This window comes from Rhamphochromis longiceps, linkage group LG20, assembly GCF_057381845.1.
Source record: "Rhamphochromis longiceps isolate RC_006_pf linkage group LG20, R_longiceps_female_GT1.1, whole genome shotgun sequence".
Classification (NCBI taxonomy): Eukaryota; Metazoa; Chordata; class Actinopteri; order Cichliformes; family Cichlidae; genus Rhamphochromis; species Rhamphochromis longiceps.
The window spans coordinates 2,512,807-2,531,626 of NC_140576.1; the positions used below are offsets into that span (position 1 = coordinate 2,512,807).

Sequence of the window (18,820 nt, forward strand, 5' to 3'; positions counted from 1 at the left end):
GCATAGACTGAATCGATGTTGCAGTTGGTTTACCTTTGAGCATTATTTTATTTATTAAAAATGTCAAATATTTCTATGGCTTTTTGGCGCCTATGCTATCTAATGAGATTGCTTCATGCATGTGAGTCCAAACCACTGCAGACTCACTTCCCTCATAGTTATAAGATGTTTTTCTTCTTTTCTGTAGCCATCTCTTTAAAATAAAAAAAGGTTCTGAATGAAGTTAAATAAAACCAAACCTGGGGTCAATGCCTTCTCTCTTTCTTGTTTTCTGTCATGCACTTTTGCATTGTACACTTGCAAACTGCACTGCACTTTGAAATTAAAGGACATTAAAAAAAAAAAAAGAAGTCACCTAAAGAAGAAGCCAATGTGAACAAACGGCACTCCTTCAAACCGGCCCTGCAGCCATAGGTGAGTCCAACATTTGCCTCATTCCTCCTCCGTGCTGTGTGCCAGTCAGTGGTCCAGTAATAGATGTGTTTATCAATTCAGCGGTGGAGGCAGCGAGGAATAAAGAGGGGAGCAGATGTTTGCAGCTGCAGACCAGATTACGGGGTGGAGTGGATGGTGGGGTAAGCATGCAGGAGTTTGTGTGCGCGGGGAGTTTGGAGAGGGTTACAGGGGGGTTAAAGCGGGCCCGGGTGGTGGCAGGAGAGGTAGGGTGGGGAGTTATGACTTAAGGGAGCCTTTCCTCTGAAGTGTCTGCCAGCGTGCACCCCAGCAAACACAATCACAAGTCTCGTTGGTTCTGCTAGCTGAACTAATGAGGGCCTGCACGTTGAGGGCAGGGGCTTTGATGTTCTGGGTAGCTGGCTCCTTGTGTTTTCTCTCCCGCTCTCCTCTGCCTGTCCCACATCAAAAATGAAAGGGGAGTTGAGAAGCAGATGTTTCGAGGCATATATTTATACAGAGTACACTTTATTCACCCCATTCGCCACACTCGATTTGTCCTTTGCTTGTGCATCTCTGCCGTATGTGCAGCAAAATCTATCTCGCTATCTTCATATCCAACTAAACACACTAAATCGCCTTATTTATACATATAATCATGCTGTCAGTCAAAGTGGGTAACTTTTATCTCTCCTTACTTCCTCTCTCTCTGCCTGCCTCTCTTTAATTTCAGCCCAGTCTGGATGTCATTACTGCAGGGGGGGTGGGGGCAGTCAATGTGTTGCTATGTATGTGTCTCTGTCTGCAATGATGAAGGGGAGAATGGGGAAAGGGGCGAAGTAAGTAAGAGAAACAGAGCGAGAGAGAGAAAGCAATCCCAGGCTGTCCACCAACCTCTGTCTCACACATGGTTAGAAACAGTGACAGGAAATTCCCTTTCGCAGCAGCTCCAGGGTGAAATGATAAAGGAATGAAGAAATCCAAACCAGAAATCCAAGCCCTTATCATTCCATACCTCTTCGCTGTCTTCTTTTTTTTTTTTTGCTCCTTCTCTAAATACCAAAAAAGATCAAGTGCTCAATTCAGCCACTGGCGCTGTCATTCCTTCGGAGTTCAGGGATATTTACCAAAGTCCATGCAAACAGGACTTAATTGGCATTAAATCCTATGTGGCAAAAAAAAGCTTTTCCCAGCAGGCCAAGCATGGAGACGGTTTGGATTATCTAAGATATCGAGGAATGCTGCTATCATAAATCGAGTCAAGTGGCGACAGGAGCATTTTGCTAAATCTACAGTTCATTTGTGCGCAACAACATGCATGTTTTTGATTGAGCGTCGGGTGCCAGCGTTCCTACATGTCTTGGTACGTAAACCAACCCATGCAAGCATTTATGTGCATGTGTTTATATTTGTGTAGTCTGTCTCCCAGGTAACAGGGATACAGCGTCCCCAAAGCACGTGGTTCAACAAGTCCCTTCCTTGGCTATGAACTCTGGACAGATGATCCCCTTAGATGCTCGCACAGCAAAGACTGGTATAATCACCCCCATTCTCTGCTCTCTTGATGCTTCTCTCCAGTAATAAAAGTCATACTTTAAGGAAACAATATCCTGCAGCCATAAAAAGTCCTTCTCTCAGCATGAAGTGGCCATAAAAAAGGCTCTCACCTCCCAAATCTGTAGTGCACAGAGCCTACCCCCCATTTACACAGCAACAGACGCACACTCTTCAGCGTCATTTCAGGACTAAAGTAGGTCCATCTCTCACTTTGACATGTAGTACATGTGGGAAGAATCTAAGGAGTGCTCAGACTGATGAAATGGACAAAAGCAAGCACGAAATATCAAGAGCCCAGTCACAATTTCATAGGAAAGTGACACAAATCACAGTACAGTCATACCCAAGAGACAGCATTTTTGCTGCCACAATAATGATACAGAGTCATAAAAAACATGACCACTAGCAACCATACTCATGAAGTGATTACTATTGTTACCATTATATAAATATATAAATCTGAATCATTAGTCGTACAATCTAGAGATTTGTTGCTTCCAGTTTCCCATCTTGAGTTTTACAAGTGTACAAGCTTGGACGAGCATCTGAAAGTCCTGCATGTGAGAAAGCGCTGTGTCAAATTCATTCGCCCTTCCAAAAAAAAATTTGTCTTCTTTGATCAGTAAAGAGAGATTGTGAGACAAGTTCCCAAATTAGTACTTTTCAGAGTCACACACGAGTATTATTTTGGTACAAATGGAGAAAGAAAATGAGACTGTTCTGTCTGCACACTGCTTCACCGTGCTGACCACATGGCCACCATCAATCTGTCATTCACTGAAAAAAGACAGGCTCTAGTACAATATTAATATTAATAATAATACATTTACAATTATAGACATACACATTCAAATAAACTGTTACTGTACAATAAGATGAGTCAGCTTGTAGACGCTGAAGCTCCTCTGCTGTTGCGTTTTCTTTCTTTCTTTTTCTTTGTGGGTCTCAAACGATGAAGTATGGGCCATTTTCATGGCTGAAAGGCCAGCGTCTAAACAGGCCATGGGAAGACAAATGACATGAGTCACCTCTTCAATCTCTGACTTGGCATTTTGAGAATAACAGCGTCTACAAAAAGAAAATAGATCCCAGATGATGGACTTAAAAAAAAGAGGGTGGGTGGGGGGTAAACAGGATCTCTGGGAGAGTTGCACAAGGAGCAAAAACAAAAGCTCGAACAACATGAGTGGGCGAAGGGACAGGCTCGCCATCTTGAGTCCTGGATGAGTAAAAGCCGCTCGAACTGAGGGGGGAACAGACTGACGTCTACTTGCACACGTTGACCCACTCTGTGTGACGACACTCCTCGCACAGCACGTAACAACACCAGTGAAATCTGCAATTGCAGCGCTCGCTGCGTGTCTGTTTGAGGATGTTGTGTCCACGGCCGCAGCACAGCGAGCTGCAGCTGTCTGTGCTGTAGCTAGTTTTGTTGCAGATTCGTCCGTGTGTTCCCGGAGAGTCTATGGACACGTCGTGCTCACAAAAGTCAGGAGACTTCTCAAAGTACACCAGCTCTCTGGACATGATTCGACGACGCCCTCCGCCGAGACCCCCTTGGGTTCCGCTGGCGCCGTTTTCTGTCCGAGGGTTGAAAACCCCATTATTCTTGTTCTGAGAGTTGACAAAAATGGCTGTCAGGAACTTTTCTTTGAGTATGGAGCCCACAAGACGGAACTCTGGAGACACATGCCAGCAGGTCTTAAACTGACAGCTCCCTGATGTGCCGTGACATTTGCATTTCCTTGTCATGTTGTCAGTCACTATCTGTGTAAAGAATAACACTGTAAGCAAACTCCAACAACAACCAAAATGATAATGAGTGCTGAAGGTCGGAGGGACAACAGCTGAAAAGCACAATATTCACCTGTCGTCCCACACGGTTGTTATGTATCCTCATGCGGGCGTGGATATCTCTTGGAGACCCCCGGGAGTCGAGCCAGTCCCTGGAAAAGCGATCCCCGAAACGGATGTCATGACTGCACCCCCCCCACTCCCAGGTGTCTTGCATAGAGCTTAGTTCATCCGGTAAGGGCTTGAGAAGGGCTGAGGGGTGGGCTGAGCGCAGGTTAGTGGGCAGGCTGCCACGATGACCATTCAGCTCTGAGGGTAATGACCGTGTTAAGTCGATGCCTGCCCCACCCTTCTGAAGCGTCTGCAGCTGCAGCTGTGTGAGTTTCAGCCGGATCTTGTCATCGTCCTGGCGACGCTTGGCCTCGCAGCCACACCCCCGCAACTTGCCCATGCTGCAAGCCGAGGCCACAGAGTGAGCCACGCCCGCTGCCAGCAAGGCCAGAGAGAAGGCACTCTCCCGAAAACCTAGGAGCAAGAAGAACACACTCAGAGAGGTTGAAACCATAAAGACTGCAGCTCTAAAAATGTCATTTACCTGTGTACAGCACAATCTGTATTCTCATACCTGCACTTTTCTACCATAAACCCCAGGATCACATACTGACTATCATTAGCCTGCCTCAGACTCTCACCCCTGTTGAGGATGGAGTTGTGGAGCGGCAGCTTGCCAAAGCCCTCCAGCGAGGAGCAGTTCCAGCGCTGGTCCCGGAGTTGGTGCTGGCATTCATGGATGGCCACTTGGATCCCCTGCAGAGCAGATGCTGTCACATCAGGGTTCCTCACACACATCCGCATCTGACGTTTACTGAGGCCTGCCAGCCTGAGGCACACAGAGTTAGGGGTTAGCACCGGATCTCCTGCCACCTTCAGGCTGAGGATATCATTACACAGCACCCTGCAGGGAGAGTGGGAGAAAGAGTGGGGAAGTGAGATGGTGTGTGTGTGTGTGTGGGGGGGGGGGTCATCGGAGATGGTCAACAGTTCATTAGTCAAGCCCAGAGGAATATGAGGCAATGGGAGGGGGTTCAGTACACTTAAGAAAAATACAAACCCAATAAATAATTAAGAGAGATATGATATAATTCATTCTTTATGGGAAATACACCTACCAATAAAATGCGTCCAAAAGTATTTGCTGCACTGTTTCTGCTCCAGTGTCAGTTGGTTAAAGGAGGGAAAATATAATTCTAAACAGATTATCCAGCTGAGAAATATCAAAAACAGATTTAATGGCCAAATGCATCTTATAAAGAAATAACGAGACTGAAAGTGAAATCACTTTGGAATTATTTTGACTCGTTTAAAGCTAAACCACTCAATTAACACTGATTGCACTTTTTTTAAATTTAACTTTACACGAAACCAGACTTCGAAATACAATGACTAATAATTCGTTTTTAATGTTTTTTTTTTTTTTTAAAATAGCTAAATTATTCATTTGAATAGTAACCTATGCAAAGAACTTCCCGCAACTCTGCCGAATCTCGTGCAGCCACAGTCTGCAACTCTCCTGGCGCTCTCAAGTGCACTTACGTGATTGCAGGTGACATAAGTGCTGCTGCCAAAATCAGGAATTGGTCCCAACGGAGTTTGTTTGATAGCTCCATTTTGTTGTGCGTCTTTCGCGACGTGACATTAAAACACTGGTAGTGATGGTCCGCGTCGAATAAGAAAATCGAAAGGACGATGTCTGCAGTATTATCGATGCACCGCCAAACGACCGAGGAGTGAAGACGGAGAGCAGAGGAGGTCGGAGGAGAGAATGAAGTGGAGGAGGAGGGGGAGGAGGGGGGTGAAAGAAAGAGGGGAGGGGAGTAGATGCCTCTACAGGCGGCTGTTTGCAAAATATTGGCCAGGATGAGAATTGGATCACCAGTTGATACTTTAATTATTCGATAACGGGATCATTCACCCAAGCGTAAAATGACGTCTCCAACATTTTACGCACAAGCACTTTACAAGCATTGCGGGACAGCGATTTCGAATTAAGCAGGTATTTAGAAATACTGGATCCAATGATCATATTTATAAGGATTAAAAAAATACATATTTATATATGCATGTACTTGTTCCTACTCTCTTTTGGTGTGATGGGAGGAATAAGGTAATTTGGTCCTACATTTTGGGGGAGAACACAGAAATCCTCGATGAGATGAAATATGGAAACTCAAGGAAGATTTTGTTCATAAAGCGGTGAGTTATTTTAAATAATGAAGGGGGAGGGGAGAGCTGCTGGTTCCACTGTACGACAGGGAGGCAGCAGCAGGCAGGCGGCTCCGCTAACAGACCCTCCAACAATACTGTTTTTAAGTCTTGTGCTCCCCCTTCCTCCCACCTCCATCAGAGCGGCTGCGCCTCATTGTTGTGCTTGAAACAACTTCACATTGTCAATCTAAAGTCTTTATTTCAAAGCAACGAAAGAAAAAAATGGCTAGAGTAACAGACTGTTATTTACAATGTTGTGCAATTACGACCGCTGACAAAACTCTAATGACAAATTATTTTTAGGGATTCAAAAGAACTGACAGACTAAAACACCTTATTGGAGACAACATATCTATTAAAAATCTTTTCTATGGTCACTGTTGAGTAAGCTTATGTAGCAAGTTGCCCGGGCCTTCAGTGTGGACGCGAATCAATCCGTATATCGATCCAGGTTATCCAAAATTAAACATAACATTGCTGCTGGGAGCGAAAGGTGCTTGTGTGCTACTTTCATAAAATTAAGTTAAAACCCCCCTCGAACACGGTTCGCTTAGTGACACCAATTCATCTAATCTCCTTCCATTCCCTAAGCTGCAGCAATGAAAAGTGCATTAGCATTCTGCCTTGGTGTGTATATCTAAGTGGCTTAAAAAGTGATTTGAAGTTGATTTGTATATAAAAGGCCCCCTTTATCCGGATTGAAGCTCTAATCTGCTCGGTGTCGCATGACTGCTCCAGGAAACCCGTTTGAGCAAATTCATATAAGGCTCGGGTAAAAACGTAGGGTGGCTGTCATTAAAGCCTTTTTTCTCTCTTTTTTTAAAGCCTACTTCCTTTTACTGTCATCTGAGGGAGAGACAGAGAGGTGCGGAGGAAGGGGGAGAGATTACTCAACCTACAACCTCTGCAATGACTAATGTGGAATATGCAAATTAGCAGATAAATGTCACAAAATGAACCAATATGGAGAAGTTTGGGGACATTTAAGCTTGCTCCTAGTCTGGGGTTTGATGGAGATGCCGCAAAGTGGCTCAAGCTGTGATTACACTGGGTTACATTGCGTCGAGGGAGGTCTGCAAGCCAGATGTTTGGACTGGTTTTTATCCTTAGTCGTCCCCCTCTTTTCCTGGTTCATCATACATCAAACTTCTGATTGGAGGCCATATTTCATGTCTTCCGTGTTTGAAAAATATTTAAGTAGCCCAGCAGGCAGTGTGAGTTATAGGACAATTACGAGCTTATTATTGCTTCTGCAGGCATTCACGTTTCGCTGTGCGTGTGCGCGTTCGCTCTTATATGATAAAGACGGCTGATAACACGTTTTATTGAGAGGAAAGTAACCTTAAGGGATAACATTCACTTTTAAAAATACATATATATCATTTACATGTAATAATGAATAAACTCGATCTGTAGGAGTTTAAGTGTGAAAAAAAGAACATGTGCAGAAATGGCCTTAGTCACTGCACATTTTAAGAGCGCATTTGGAGAGAGGAGGAGATGCGGTTAGGGAGTAGGCTAATCCAACCACCGGGTAAAAAGGGCAGTTTCAGATGGCTCATATTGCGCTGTAACTATACTGTACCGTGACACCAGCTTTGAGCAGCGGCGAAGCACCAAAGCGGGCGCACCCACAGCATCTGTACCAACTCATCACTGCTCCAGGGCTCCGGGGGAACTTCTCTCAGCAAGACTGGATGCGGAGGCTAGCTGCGCGGTCACTGAAAGGGGAAGAAAATACTTTTAGCCGTACACGTTTACAGGGAATCGATTCTGTGATGACCGTGAGATTCCACAATATGCGTAACACCGTGGACTGCCCTGCTTTTCTCTCCCTCTCTCTCCCTTCCTTTCTTTTTTCTGCTCAGTTGTTTCCTTATTCATTGTGCGTCCTATGAAGAGCATTAACTATCCCTCCCTCCAATCCTATTGAAAAGGCTCCGAAAAAAAAAAAACAGGGAGATGAGAGCAGCAAATCCCTTTTTTATTCCCCTCGTAGCGCTCAATAAGAGAAGAATGTGTTGCCTATCAGTCACCGAGGGGATCAAGTCTTCGGAACTGTCCCACGCGTTCAATGCGCCGTGCAAAGCATCACTGAGAGAGACAGAGTGAAGAGGACTGCAGCAGCAGCAGCAGCAGTAGCATCCTGCCCGGACACCTCACAGCACAGCAACCTGTCTCCACTCAAGAGCCATTTAAGTTAATTAGGACTTCCTTCTCTCACCTTTCAAGTCCTCTCCTCGGATTGTGGCGTGGTGAGTATATCCAACCTGCTCATTTTCAAAACTCAGAACTCAAAACTCAAGTTGATCATTAAGATAAAAGTGACACAGTATGTTTGCATGTTTGGAACAAGAAACAAAAGGTGTTGTATTTTCTTGTTTTTTTTTTTTGTATATATATATATATATATATATATATATATATATATATATATATATATATATATATATATATATATATATATATATATATATATATATATATATATCACCAAATAATGACATTCTCCTCCTCATTTTTGAACTGAAGCCACGATGAGGAGTCTGGCGCTGCTGTTAGGGGTGAAAGCCGCTTGCATCCTCTTGGTGTCTTCGCTCTCGGGCACAGGGGCAGTCAACAACAGCGGCCGGTGGTGGTGAGTTGAGCAGATACTGATGATGCACTAATCGCGTTATGCCACTGGAAAACCTCATCCGCAAAGTTAAGTGCCAGCTTATAGGAGCCCTCTGGAAAACAGGGCGTTTTATTGAGTTGCCACATTTCGTGCAGCTTGATCGAAATAATGTGTTAGTTTTGGAGCCGCTCGCAGCTTCTGTTTGAAAAAAAGAAAAAGAAAAAAAGGGCAACCATATAGGATTGATGCTTAATGCTTCCAGGTTGCTCTACGTGAGCGAAACAGCCCCAAAAAACATTTAGGGTGTTTTTTTCCAGTCTTTAATTTATTGTGCCTGCAGTGAAATTAACCACAGCACACAGTTTAACAATAAAATAATTACATAATAATTACAGCATTTTTATTTGCGGTTGATTTAATTCCCTCTCTCTCGCTTTCTCTCTGGCTCCTTTTTTGGACACTGCGGTTTGAACACGAGACAAGATTTTTCAGTCCAGTGTGGAATAAATTGAATATGGATTTAGAGGGGTTCTTTTTATTTGTTTTTTGTTTCTTGTTTTCCGGGGACACGTTGATCTAATACTGGATATAGTTAAGCGATCATAAACTTTGCGGCAACGGTACAGAATTTAGATTTTTAAAACCAAAATAAAACCGGATCTATAGCTTCGCACATTTTCTTGTTTTTAACAAAAAACTGTGGGTCAGGGGTTTGTTGAGGTAACGATTCAACAAACGGTTTTTGCGGTTTTATTAGATGGACAAGGTTTTCGCACAGTGGCAGTGCGCTTTCAAGCATTTGAAAGATCAGCTGGCATCCAAAAGACGCCTAGAAAGCACGCACACACACACACACACACACACACACACACACACACACACACACACACACACACACACACACACACACACACACACACACACACACACCGGTGACTTTGGGAATTAAGAAAATATTCAGAAGATGAGATTATTATTTAAGTTCCCAGGCCTCTCACCGCACCACTGTCTGGGTCAAACCTCTAACAGGCCCAGGCTCGCCCGCTTTTCCGGATGATAATGCTGAACAGCAAAACGCCGCCAATACACGACACATGAATGAAAAATGTTGACACATAAACCACAGAAAATACCAAATAAAGTGGAAAATTACACAGCCTGTGTGCTGAAACGCCAAAAGTGTTCTAAAACCAGCGAAATGGGTGCATTTAAACCCCGTTCAGTGATCCAAGATTTGGATAAAGCTGAAGACGCACAGGTGCCACGTTTGGGCACAAATATGGACACGACACTTAAAAAAAAGAAAGAAAGAAAAAGCAACATCTCTCTCTCTCTCTATGCTATAGTAATAAATAATTACAGTTATTTGTTTCTATATGCTGTGGATGGATGACAGCATTTTTATAGCTTTTTAAATATTTGGCACAGAGGGGTGTTTAAAGGCCTACGTCTTAATGACATTTTGACAGAATGGACATATTTTTAGCTGAAGTTGCACCTTAAATCACATTTGGAGGAACCTTGTATGCTTATCTTTAATGTGATTTAACATATATGTAGGGAATCTTAACTGCCAAGCTAATAACATTAATTTGATACTACACAGATAAGAAATCTGTCAATTATTGTAATCCTTTATTATTATTATTATTATTATTATTATTATTATTATTATTATAACATAATGGATCCTGAGTATTTAGCAGACAAATGTGCTTACATATTCTAATTGTGAAACTGACAAGTAATCGCAGCCAGTCCAAGTTTTTATGAAGACATAAAAATAGCTTCATGTTATCTGCCAAGAGTGAAATATACACTGTTAGTCAGAGACAAAGTGTCTTCTCATGATCTTGGAACTGAATGTGAGACTCTGTTTATTACTTTAGCACATAATGAAAACTGTAATTTCAAAGGAGCAACACTCATTGGATGCCAAGAGCCATCAGTTAATGAGTTTAGAGGGTCACCTATAGAGCTTCATGCATGAACTGCCAGCTCCTTGACTCTGAATTCCCTTGTCCTTATGTTGCGCCAGGGGTATTGTCAATGTGGCTTCCTCGTCCAACCTCCTCACCAATTCCAAGAACGTGCAGTTGGTCCTGGACCCAAGCCTGGCCCTTCTGAGCCGTCGCCAGCGCCGGCTGATTCGGCAGAATCCTGGCATCTTGCATGCCATCGCCGCTGGACTGCACACTGCCATAAAGGAGTGCAAGTGGCAGTTCCGCAACCGCCGCTGGAACTGCCCGACCACCCACAGTCCAGCAGTTTTTGGCAAAATTGTCAATCGTGGTGAGCCCCTCTTGTCTTTCTCACCAGGAAATATTTGGACAATTTTGGACAGGATGTAACAGAATCGCTTGTACGCATTTGAAAGGCTTTGTCTGTAAATGATTTCCAGTTTTGGGCAAAAAAGAAAAAAAAAAGGCAAATATAAAGTCCAAAACGCTGGATATGGTTCTGATGGGAAGTTTTTGTGTTGTTTCTTCAGGTTGCCGAGAGACCGCATTTGTATTTGCCATTACCAGCGCAGGAGTGACCCACGCTGTGGCTCGTTCCTGCTCAGAGGGGGCCATTGAGACGTGCACATGCGATTATCGCCGCCGAGGTCCTGGAGGACCAGACTGGCACTGGGGGGGCTGCAGTGACAATGTGGATTTTGGCCGGATGTTCAGCCGTGAGTTTGTGGACTCCAGTGAGAGGGGCAGAGATCTGCGCTACCTCACGAACCTGCACAATAACGAAGCCGGCAGGATGGTAAGACTTGCTTTACTCGTCTACTAAGACTGTTTGTCCGAGTTCTACTTGAAATGAATGTATTAATGAGTGAGATATCATGAGTAATCTTTAGTCTTCCTTTCTCAGACTGTGTCATCAGAGATGCGTCAGGAATGCAAGTGCCATGGCATGTCTGGCTCCTGCACAGTGCGCACCTGCTGGATGCGCCTGCCCAGCTTCCGCACAGTGGGAGACTTTCTTAAGGACCGGTTTGATGGCGCATCCAGAGTTGTTTATGCCAACAAGGGCAGCAACCGTGCCTCTCACCGAGCCGATCCACGCCATCTAGAGCCTGAAAACCCAGCTCACAAACCCCCTTCGTCTATGGATCTTGTCTATTATGAGAAATCACCCAACTTCTGCTCCTACAATGGCAAAACTGGCACTCTGGGAACATCGGGGAGAACGTGCAACAGCTCTTCTCCGGGCCTGGATGGCTGTGAGCTGCTATGCTGCGGACGTGGGTTTACGTCCCGGACTGAGAGCGTGACTGAACGCTGCCACTGCACATTCCACTGGTGCTGTCATGTCAGTTGTCTGAACTGCACCAGTACAAGGACGTTACATCAGTGTCTATGATCAAATATGGGCACCTAGGCACACATGTGCTTTAAGATGTTAGGCTGAAGCTGGAAAAGGTTCAAGGCGGGTAAACTAATACAGGGAAATTCTGGCACAAAAATTCAATCAGTGTTTTTAAACTTAGGAGAAAGGGAAAGCACAAGTATGTGAACAGGGTATAGAAGGAGTGCATGTCTTACTCTTTATTACTTAACCTTAAGTAAATTAACACTACAACGATACTTGTAGAATGGGAATTGTCCCTCAAGTGTTTACATGCTAGATAAATAGGAGTAAATGGACAAAAGGATGTGGTGGAGAATTGATCGTTGTAACCAGGTACCACTAGGGCCTTGTTTCTCCCCAACAAAGGGCAGAAACTGGACACAATGTTTCACAGATGTTTCTGTGGCCACAGAGCCACAAACATATGCTCTCATAAACTGGCGAGGACCTCTAACAAGAGGAAGCTTATTTAAAAAAAAGAAAAAAAAGAAATCTGTGTTTTGTTTTCTCTTGCTGAAGTTTGGCGTCCCTCCCATGAAACTGGCTGAAGTTTATCTCCCTGGATGGGATATCTGTTCCATGCTTGTGTACTTAGGAATTGTATGCAACCCAACCACTTCTAGTTTCCCTGCCACATTTGCCCATTTTGTTTAGATTTCTCCAGATCTGAATTCACCTCAGCCACATGTACCACTCCAGCTTGCAACAGGATGGTCCTTATTGTACATGACTAGGAGTAGGGAGCACAGAAACCAAGTGAGTGAATCTTACTGAGGCAATGTAATTTGAATGTATTATCAATACACTGAATATCACGACGTGATTTAAGCAAATCTGAGGGATCAATAATGAAAATATCATAAAACACTAATAAAACAATGAATAGAAATGTGACCAATATACAAATTTCCCACAAATGCATGCAGGAAGGATTAAAATATTGCAGGTTAAAGTAGGCAAATGGTGCGTTGTTGGGGTTTTTTTTTTTCAAGGTAGGTTGAATGAAAATATTTTAAAGAATACAGACTGAAAAAGAAACAAACTGTGTATCAGCTAAGAGGACCAAAATCTGTAAATATTAAAATATCTGATTATATTTATAAAGATGTCACTTGTATGTTTTCTAAATGATTTATGTGCCTGTCAGTGGCTGGAGAATATGCTATCAGTAGAGTCAGGTCAGAGGATGTTTTCATCGTTTGGCTCTTTCTATGTAGGTGTAACGTAGCGGGTTAAAAAAAAATACTCTTGATAGAAAAAGACTGTTATCACTTCTTTGCTTTTTTTCTGTAAAAAAAACACTCATGTTTGGTCATGCACTGAATATTTCCCTTTTTTTTTACTAGTGTAAATATATAAAATATTTATTTCTGAGGATTTTTATACTGTTCTAGAGAGTAAGAGAATACTTTTTTTTTAGATTTTAATCAAAAGACTTAGGTTCCAGTTGGTTTTGTACTGTACGATAGAACAATAAAGTCTATATTTTCAATTAAGCTGCCCTTGTGAATGTGTCAACATTACAGCCATTATGTGTGTTGTGTTTGCTGTATTCGAGAGTGTTTTGACTATGGACCGAGCCAACATATAAGCCTGTCCCTGGGTGTCCTTTGCTTAATCCTATTACCACCACCAAAGCAGCCTCTTTCTCCAGCTCCACAAAACATCCCTGCATCTGTGCGACCAACCACAGAGACAGACTGTTTATCTGCCCACATACCTTATTTTATACAGTATATGAGTTGCTTCATTTGCTTAAGGCCTGAAAGAAATATGAAAAACTTCAACACCTGGCAGTGTAGCTAACCACAGGAGTTTGGAAAGCGTGACACTTCTCAGTTCACCACAGAGAAGGAGCAATCAGGGTCATCCAGAAAGGGCAGAGTGGAGGAAAAGCAGTAACATGCAGGGACGAGAGTGCTTCTGAATTAGCATCGTATTACAGTGTAGATTTAACAGGGGTTCGTGGGCTTGTGGTATAAAATTAGAGAAAACATTATAAAAAATAAGAAGAGAATGGCTACAATATTACTTATCTGGAAGAACAGATCAGAGTGAACTGAAGTAAAAGCAAAGCAAATTCAGAAGTAAAGTGAGGAAATGTCTATAAATACAAAAAAACAACAAAAAACTAAGTGATTAGAAAAAATGTTGTTGACCTATACATAAGTAAAGCTCTGTCTTCTATCACTGGAAAACAGGGGTTAACACACCAGAACATGATATGGCTTACTGTGTAATAACTGACAAACTGAGAGAAAAGTCAGGAGCTGACGGAGTGAAAACACACGCAAAACGAGGCAAATCTGGCTGGAAAGAGAAATAATCAGCAATCATGGGCAGACAGAAACAATAGAAAGTAAAAGTGGTTGATTTTTTTTTTTTTTCAGAGTTCAAATCCCAGGCATGAGAGTGAGGTGGGAGAGTTGGTGGAGAGTGAAGTGGAGGGGGCGCTGCCTGTGGGAGTGCTAAGGAGTCAGTGATAATTAGCTCAATTAGTGACAAAGGCAGTGTAATAAATACCGACTTAGTGTCTGGGTCCCTGCTGGCCTCTCCCTGCGCAGCCTGCGATGTGGCTCTAGCCTGACGGACAATTCATTAAACTGACAAAATACCCCACCGTCCAGGCGTGACGCAGCGAGTTAGCCCCCTACAGGCCCAGCTCATTGTTCTAATTGTCTGGCCTGGAGTCACTTTGTGGCCGCCTCCTCTTTCACCCACCCCGCCTTCACACTCTGCCTTCAGAAAACCCATGGAGTTAATGCCACTACCTTACTCTGCAAGTAGGTGATCGGCAGGTTGGAAAAAAAACAGTAAGAGTTCCTTGGGGTGGGGCTGCTGGGAGGGGGGGGCGGTGGGTAGGCAGTGGGATTAGCGAATGGAGGTTGCCTGGGAGTGCTGGGAGCAGCACTGATCGGAATGTAGGAGAGATGAGTCCAGAAGCTCGGATGTGGGACAAAGCGAGAGTTAATAAGGAAAGATTGAAGGGGCTGGCGACAATGGGCTGCCACCCGAGTCGAGATGAAATTGCTTCCGAGGATTATTGGGAGAGGGTGTGAGCGTTGTAGGGTTTTTGTGTGAGTATGAGTTTAGTTGGGTATTTGTGTGTTTGTGCTTCAGTGTGTGTGCAGGGGTAGGGGGAGCGCTGGATTGATGGCTGCCCCTCTGGTTGGGGAGCAGGGGACCAAGGAAGGCTAACCGGCTGTTCCCACAGTCTGTTCTGCTGTAGCCACCTTTGACACACGGAGCTGTCAGGCGGCAAGCAGGCAGCTATGGTGTATGGTATGGTGAGAGGGGCACAAACAAAAACAACAGCTCCACTACACAAAAGTCACTGGCTCTATGGAAGGCCAGTGGAGAAGCGCAGACTTGGAGGAGGGAAGGAGGACAGGAATGTGTGACAGGGAGGATTAAAAAAGAAAAAAAAAGAAATAGAGATGGTACAAAATTGTACGCTTGAGTCCCATTTTGGTTTTGGTTCCTGCCAGCTACTGTTTTGCCAATATCTGGAGATAATAATACCGCGCTGACATCCAGTTGCAGCCTGCTCATAAGTGAGATACGTGGTGCATCGAAACGTTAGTTCCTTTACACTTTGTTCCCGTGGCTTGCTCATGGTTACTTTTCACGTCGCTGTAAATTCGCTTTCTATTTTTATGAAGAAAAAAAAATCTCTGGGTAGTATCATAACAGGCCACAGCAGCCTAAAGGGTGAAGGTTAATGGGGCAATTTTGCTAATTATGTAACTCGACAACGAGAATTAAAAAGCCACGCTGCCTGCAACTGACCTGACAGCCACGAGAACACGTGCACAAATCCAGCAAGCAGGTCACATGCAAGAAACATGGCATACTGAAGGCACAGCAGCTTCACATTAAAATTCCTGCTACAGCTAGGAAAAATGTTTGGCCTGTTGGGTGGAGTTGGCTGTTAATTCGAAGGCAGCATGATAAATAATTGGGGTGGGCCACGGCACTGAATGAAAGGCTGTTTACAGTGCTTGTGATTGACAGTGTGGTGTGGCATGAGTCTGGCACGCAGTAGTGATTTGATTTCTGTGCTCGCTCCATGTCTCATTGTAATCCTAGCATTCAATTATGGGTCAATTTGAAATTAATTTGGGGCATTGTTATTATAGGGACACCCATATCAAGCTTGTGTAATAATCAGAAGAATTGAGTTTGGTGCCATTAGGTGACCACAGGGGTATTATGTAACAAGATGTGCAATTACAGCTTCGTCACTCGGATATTAAATAAAGAACTCAGACTTGCAGAAAACTACCAAGTGGATTAATAGCGGTCAGTGTAGTGGCTCAAATTTACTCAGATTCAATTCAGGATTCTAGGAAGTGCTAAAAAAAAGAGCATGCGTGTGCGCATGTGTTAAGTTTGTGCACACAGTCGAGCCAGTGTGTGCGCGTGTGTGGGTGTGTGGATGGCAGCTGGGAGGCAGACACGGTCCAGGAGAAGAATCATCCCCTAGCAACTGACCTTTTCGCCAGATGGCAGCTCCGGAGTAACAGCCACCCAGCATCACAATGGCCGTGGCCTCCTAACATCTCCATCACTTCATCATCTTCTGGCCTTCCACAACCTGTCACACAGGAGAGGAGGGAAGGTTAGATTCACCCCAGCAGATATACAAGCTCGAGCGTCCTGTTTGTGCGTCTCCTCTCGCTTCAGTTCCAGAAAGTTCCAAAACATCGCTTTGAGCCTGCGTTCGCTTGTTCCCATGTTTCTGGGGTGTGCGGTGGGCCAGTGGAAGGCATGAGAAGAGGACTGATTTAGGAGAGACACAGCGAACGCTCACTGCTGTCCGCAAACTTTCAGACACTCTCAAACCACTGTTTTCCGTTGTTGGGTTTTGTGCACAAAGTGAATCAGGGTGGGAATGTGGACAGACCACTCGACCATGGTGAGCAATCAGTATGATGTCTGTGGTCAGGCTCAGTGCCCCTATGGAGTGAGCTGGAGAACTAGCCCTGCAGTTAAGGTGGGAGGGATATAACTGTGCAGCATGTATATATATATATATATATATATATATATATATATATATATATATATATTTATATACACACACACATATATGTGTGTGTGTATATAAAAGTGTATTGGGGTCTGTGTGTGTTTAATAGGCCAGCACTCTTCACACATGTATAAAAATGTTTTCAATTGCGGCCTCCTGCATGTGAACACACATGAATGAATGTGCTTGGGGTGATAATATATTTTGAGCTATCAACACGCTCACACGCATACGCACACTGCAGGGCCTCTGGATTGTCTTGGCTTGATGGCTTTTTCTCTGCTGGCCCATTTTTTGTTGATATTAAATTCTTTGCTAAACCTCAAAACTCCTGAGACGAAAACCTCACCACCATGGAACATCACCTCTAACTAAACACCAAAGTGTCCCTAAGTTCATCTAAACCACTGACGTCCAGCTTTAGGTACCATTTGAAATGCACAGGCAATGATTCTGTGAGAACCATTATGGAACAAGAAAAAGTAAAACTCTCTCGTTACACATCTGTGAATGGTTAACCTGGCAAAGCCAGATATGTGACAACAAACAGATAAAGTGCCATGTCAGACCGTGTCCCACTGAAATTAAGCGTTTCAGATGGAAAACTGTGCGTCAGAGCGCGACTTTAAACCGCGCCGTACTCCAGGGGAGACAATATGCTAGCAAACACTGTAAGAGCTCCCGTAAACAGAGCCGTAATGATAGGGAAAGACTTTGGGAAAGGACAACCAACAGTAGAATATGTTTACAGACATCTGACAATGTACGGGTACAGCGCAGCAACATTTCAGCTCTGAGATCCACATGAAACATGAGCACAAACTGTGGTGGAATCCATGTGACACAACATGAGCCTGTGCATAATTTCACCTGTCAGCATGGATGAAGCACACATTCGGTTAAATCAAACAGACAAGCCAGTGATAAACTTCACCGAGACGTGTCTGGCTACGCTGAACGTTAACACTTCTCCTCATCCGAACGTATCTTCGCGAAACTGTCCGCTGCTGGATTTCTTTTACTTGCCTAAGTGCGAGATCAAGGAAATCTGAGTGACCACAGCACAGATGGAGTAATTTACTGCTCTTCACTTAACCAGATGAGTCAGCTTGTTTTATTGTCTGCAGGCCATTGTCTGAGGCCCAGCATGGCCTCATTTGAATCAATAAACAACACTGAGACATTTTTGACGGCATGTGCTAATTATCTCTGTTCTAGTAATACTCGTGGGGACAAAAAGAAGAAGTGCCCTGCTTTTGGTTTTAATTCCGAGCTGTGTTTTACAGCGACAGTGGGCGAGCGCTCCAGCACTGACACAGCAGCAGAGGAATGTTTATTTGCTGCAGTTAGGAGCTGGGTGGCTTGCAGGAACTATGACACATTCCTGTGTCACCGGCTATCCCGCTCACAGACACACGTTGACATTCACACATTGGTGCCCCATGTCTTCATTCACAGCTTCATACAGAGACATAGACACACACAGCTATTCCTTGCCATTGTGTTTTACCCACGTCAACAAAACGTGGCACCTCTGGGTTCTTAAAGCGTGCCCAATCTGCATGCTCATTCACTTACTACTTAGTATGACATGCCTTACTAGGCCTAACACTTCCCCTGTGTGTAACAGAATGCATGTGTGGCAGTCGTACAGTGACTTAAAGATGAATTATTCACAGCTTACTTCAGCGCTACAGGGGACCGCTGCCCACAAAGTCTGCTAGCGTGCACGTGTTTGTGTTACGTGTATGTGTGCACTTTTGGTGTTTGTGTGGCTGGCTGAGCGCACCTCTCCATCTTTCCCTCTGCAGTCCTAT

The 18,820-nt window shown here is 44.0% G+C and overlaps 2 protein-coding genes across 4 annotated transcripts; one reads left to right on the forward strand and one right to left on the reverse strand.

Annotated features, from left to right (window-relative positions):
- Positions 1 to 904: 904 nt before the first annotated feature.
- wnt10b (wingless-type MMTV integration site family, member 10b) lies at positions 905 to 7,698 on the reverse strand. 3 transcript variants are annotated; one of them, XM_085394932.1, is made up of 4 exons: positions 7,595 to 7,698; positions 4,437 to 4,624; positions 3,818 to 4,269; positions 905 to 3,717 (listed from the first exon to the last, which is right to left on the reverse strand). In XM_085394932.1, the coding sequence occupies exons 2-4, from the start codon at positions 4,597 to 4,599 to the stop codon at positions 3,217 to 3,219; spliced, it is 1,116 nt and encodes a 371-aa protein (XP_085251058.1). In that variant the 5' UTR covers positions 4,600 to 4,624; positions 7,595 to 7,698; the 3' UTR covers positions 905 to 3,216. The 3 variants fall into 3 exon arrangements, with proteins under 3 accessions (XP_085251058.1, XP_085251057.1, XP_085251056.1); XM_085394931.1 differs by lacking the exon at positions 7,595 to 7,698 and adding an exon at positions 5,338 to 6,834; XM_085394930.1 differs by lacking the exon at positions 7,595 to 7,698 and adding an exon at positions 5,338 to 6,828 and having other exon boundaries at positions 4,437 to 4,699.
- Positions 7,699 to 8,131: 433 nt separating this feature from the next.
- On the forward strand, positions 8,132 to 13,463 carry wnt1 (wingless-type MMTV integration site family, member 1). The gene is made up of 5 exons (XM_085394933.1): positions 8,132 to 8,264; positions 8,542 to 8,647; positions 10,665 to 10,918; positions 11,118 to 11,383; positions 11,492 to 13,463. The coding sequence occupies exons 2-5, from the start codon at positions 8,547 to 8,549 to the stop codon at positions 11,981 to 11,983; spliced, it is 1,113 nt and encodes a 370-aa protein (XP_085251059.1). The 5' UTR covers positions 8,132 to 8,264; positions 8,542 to 8,546; the 3' UTR covers positions 11,984 to 13,463.
- Positions 13,464 to 18,820: the final 5,357 nt, after the last annotated feature.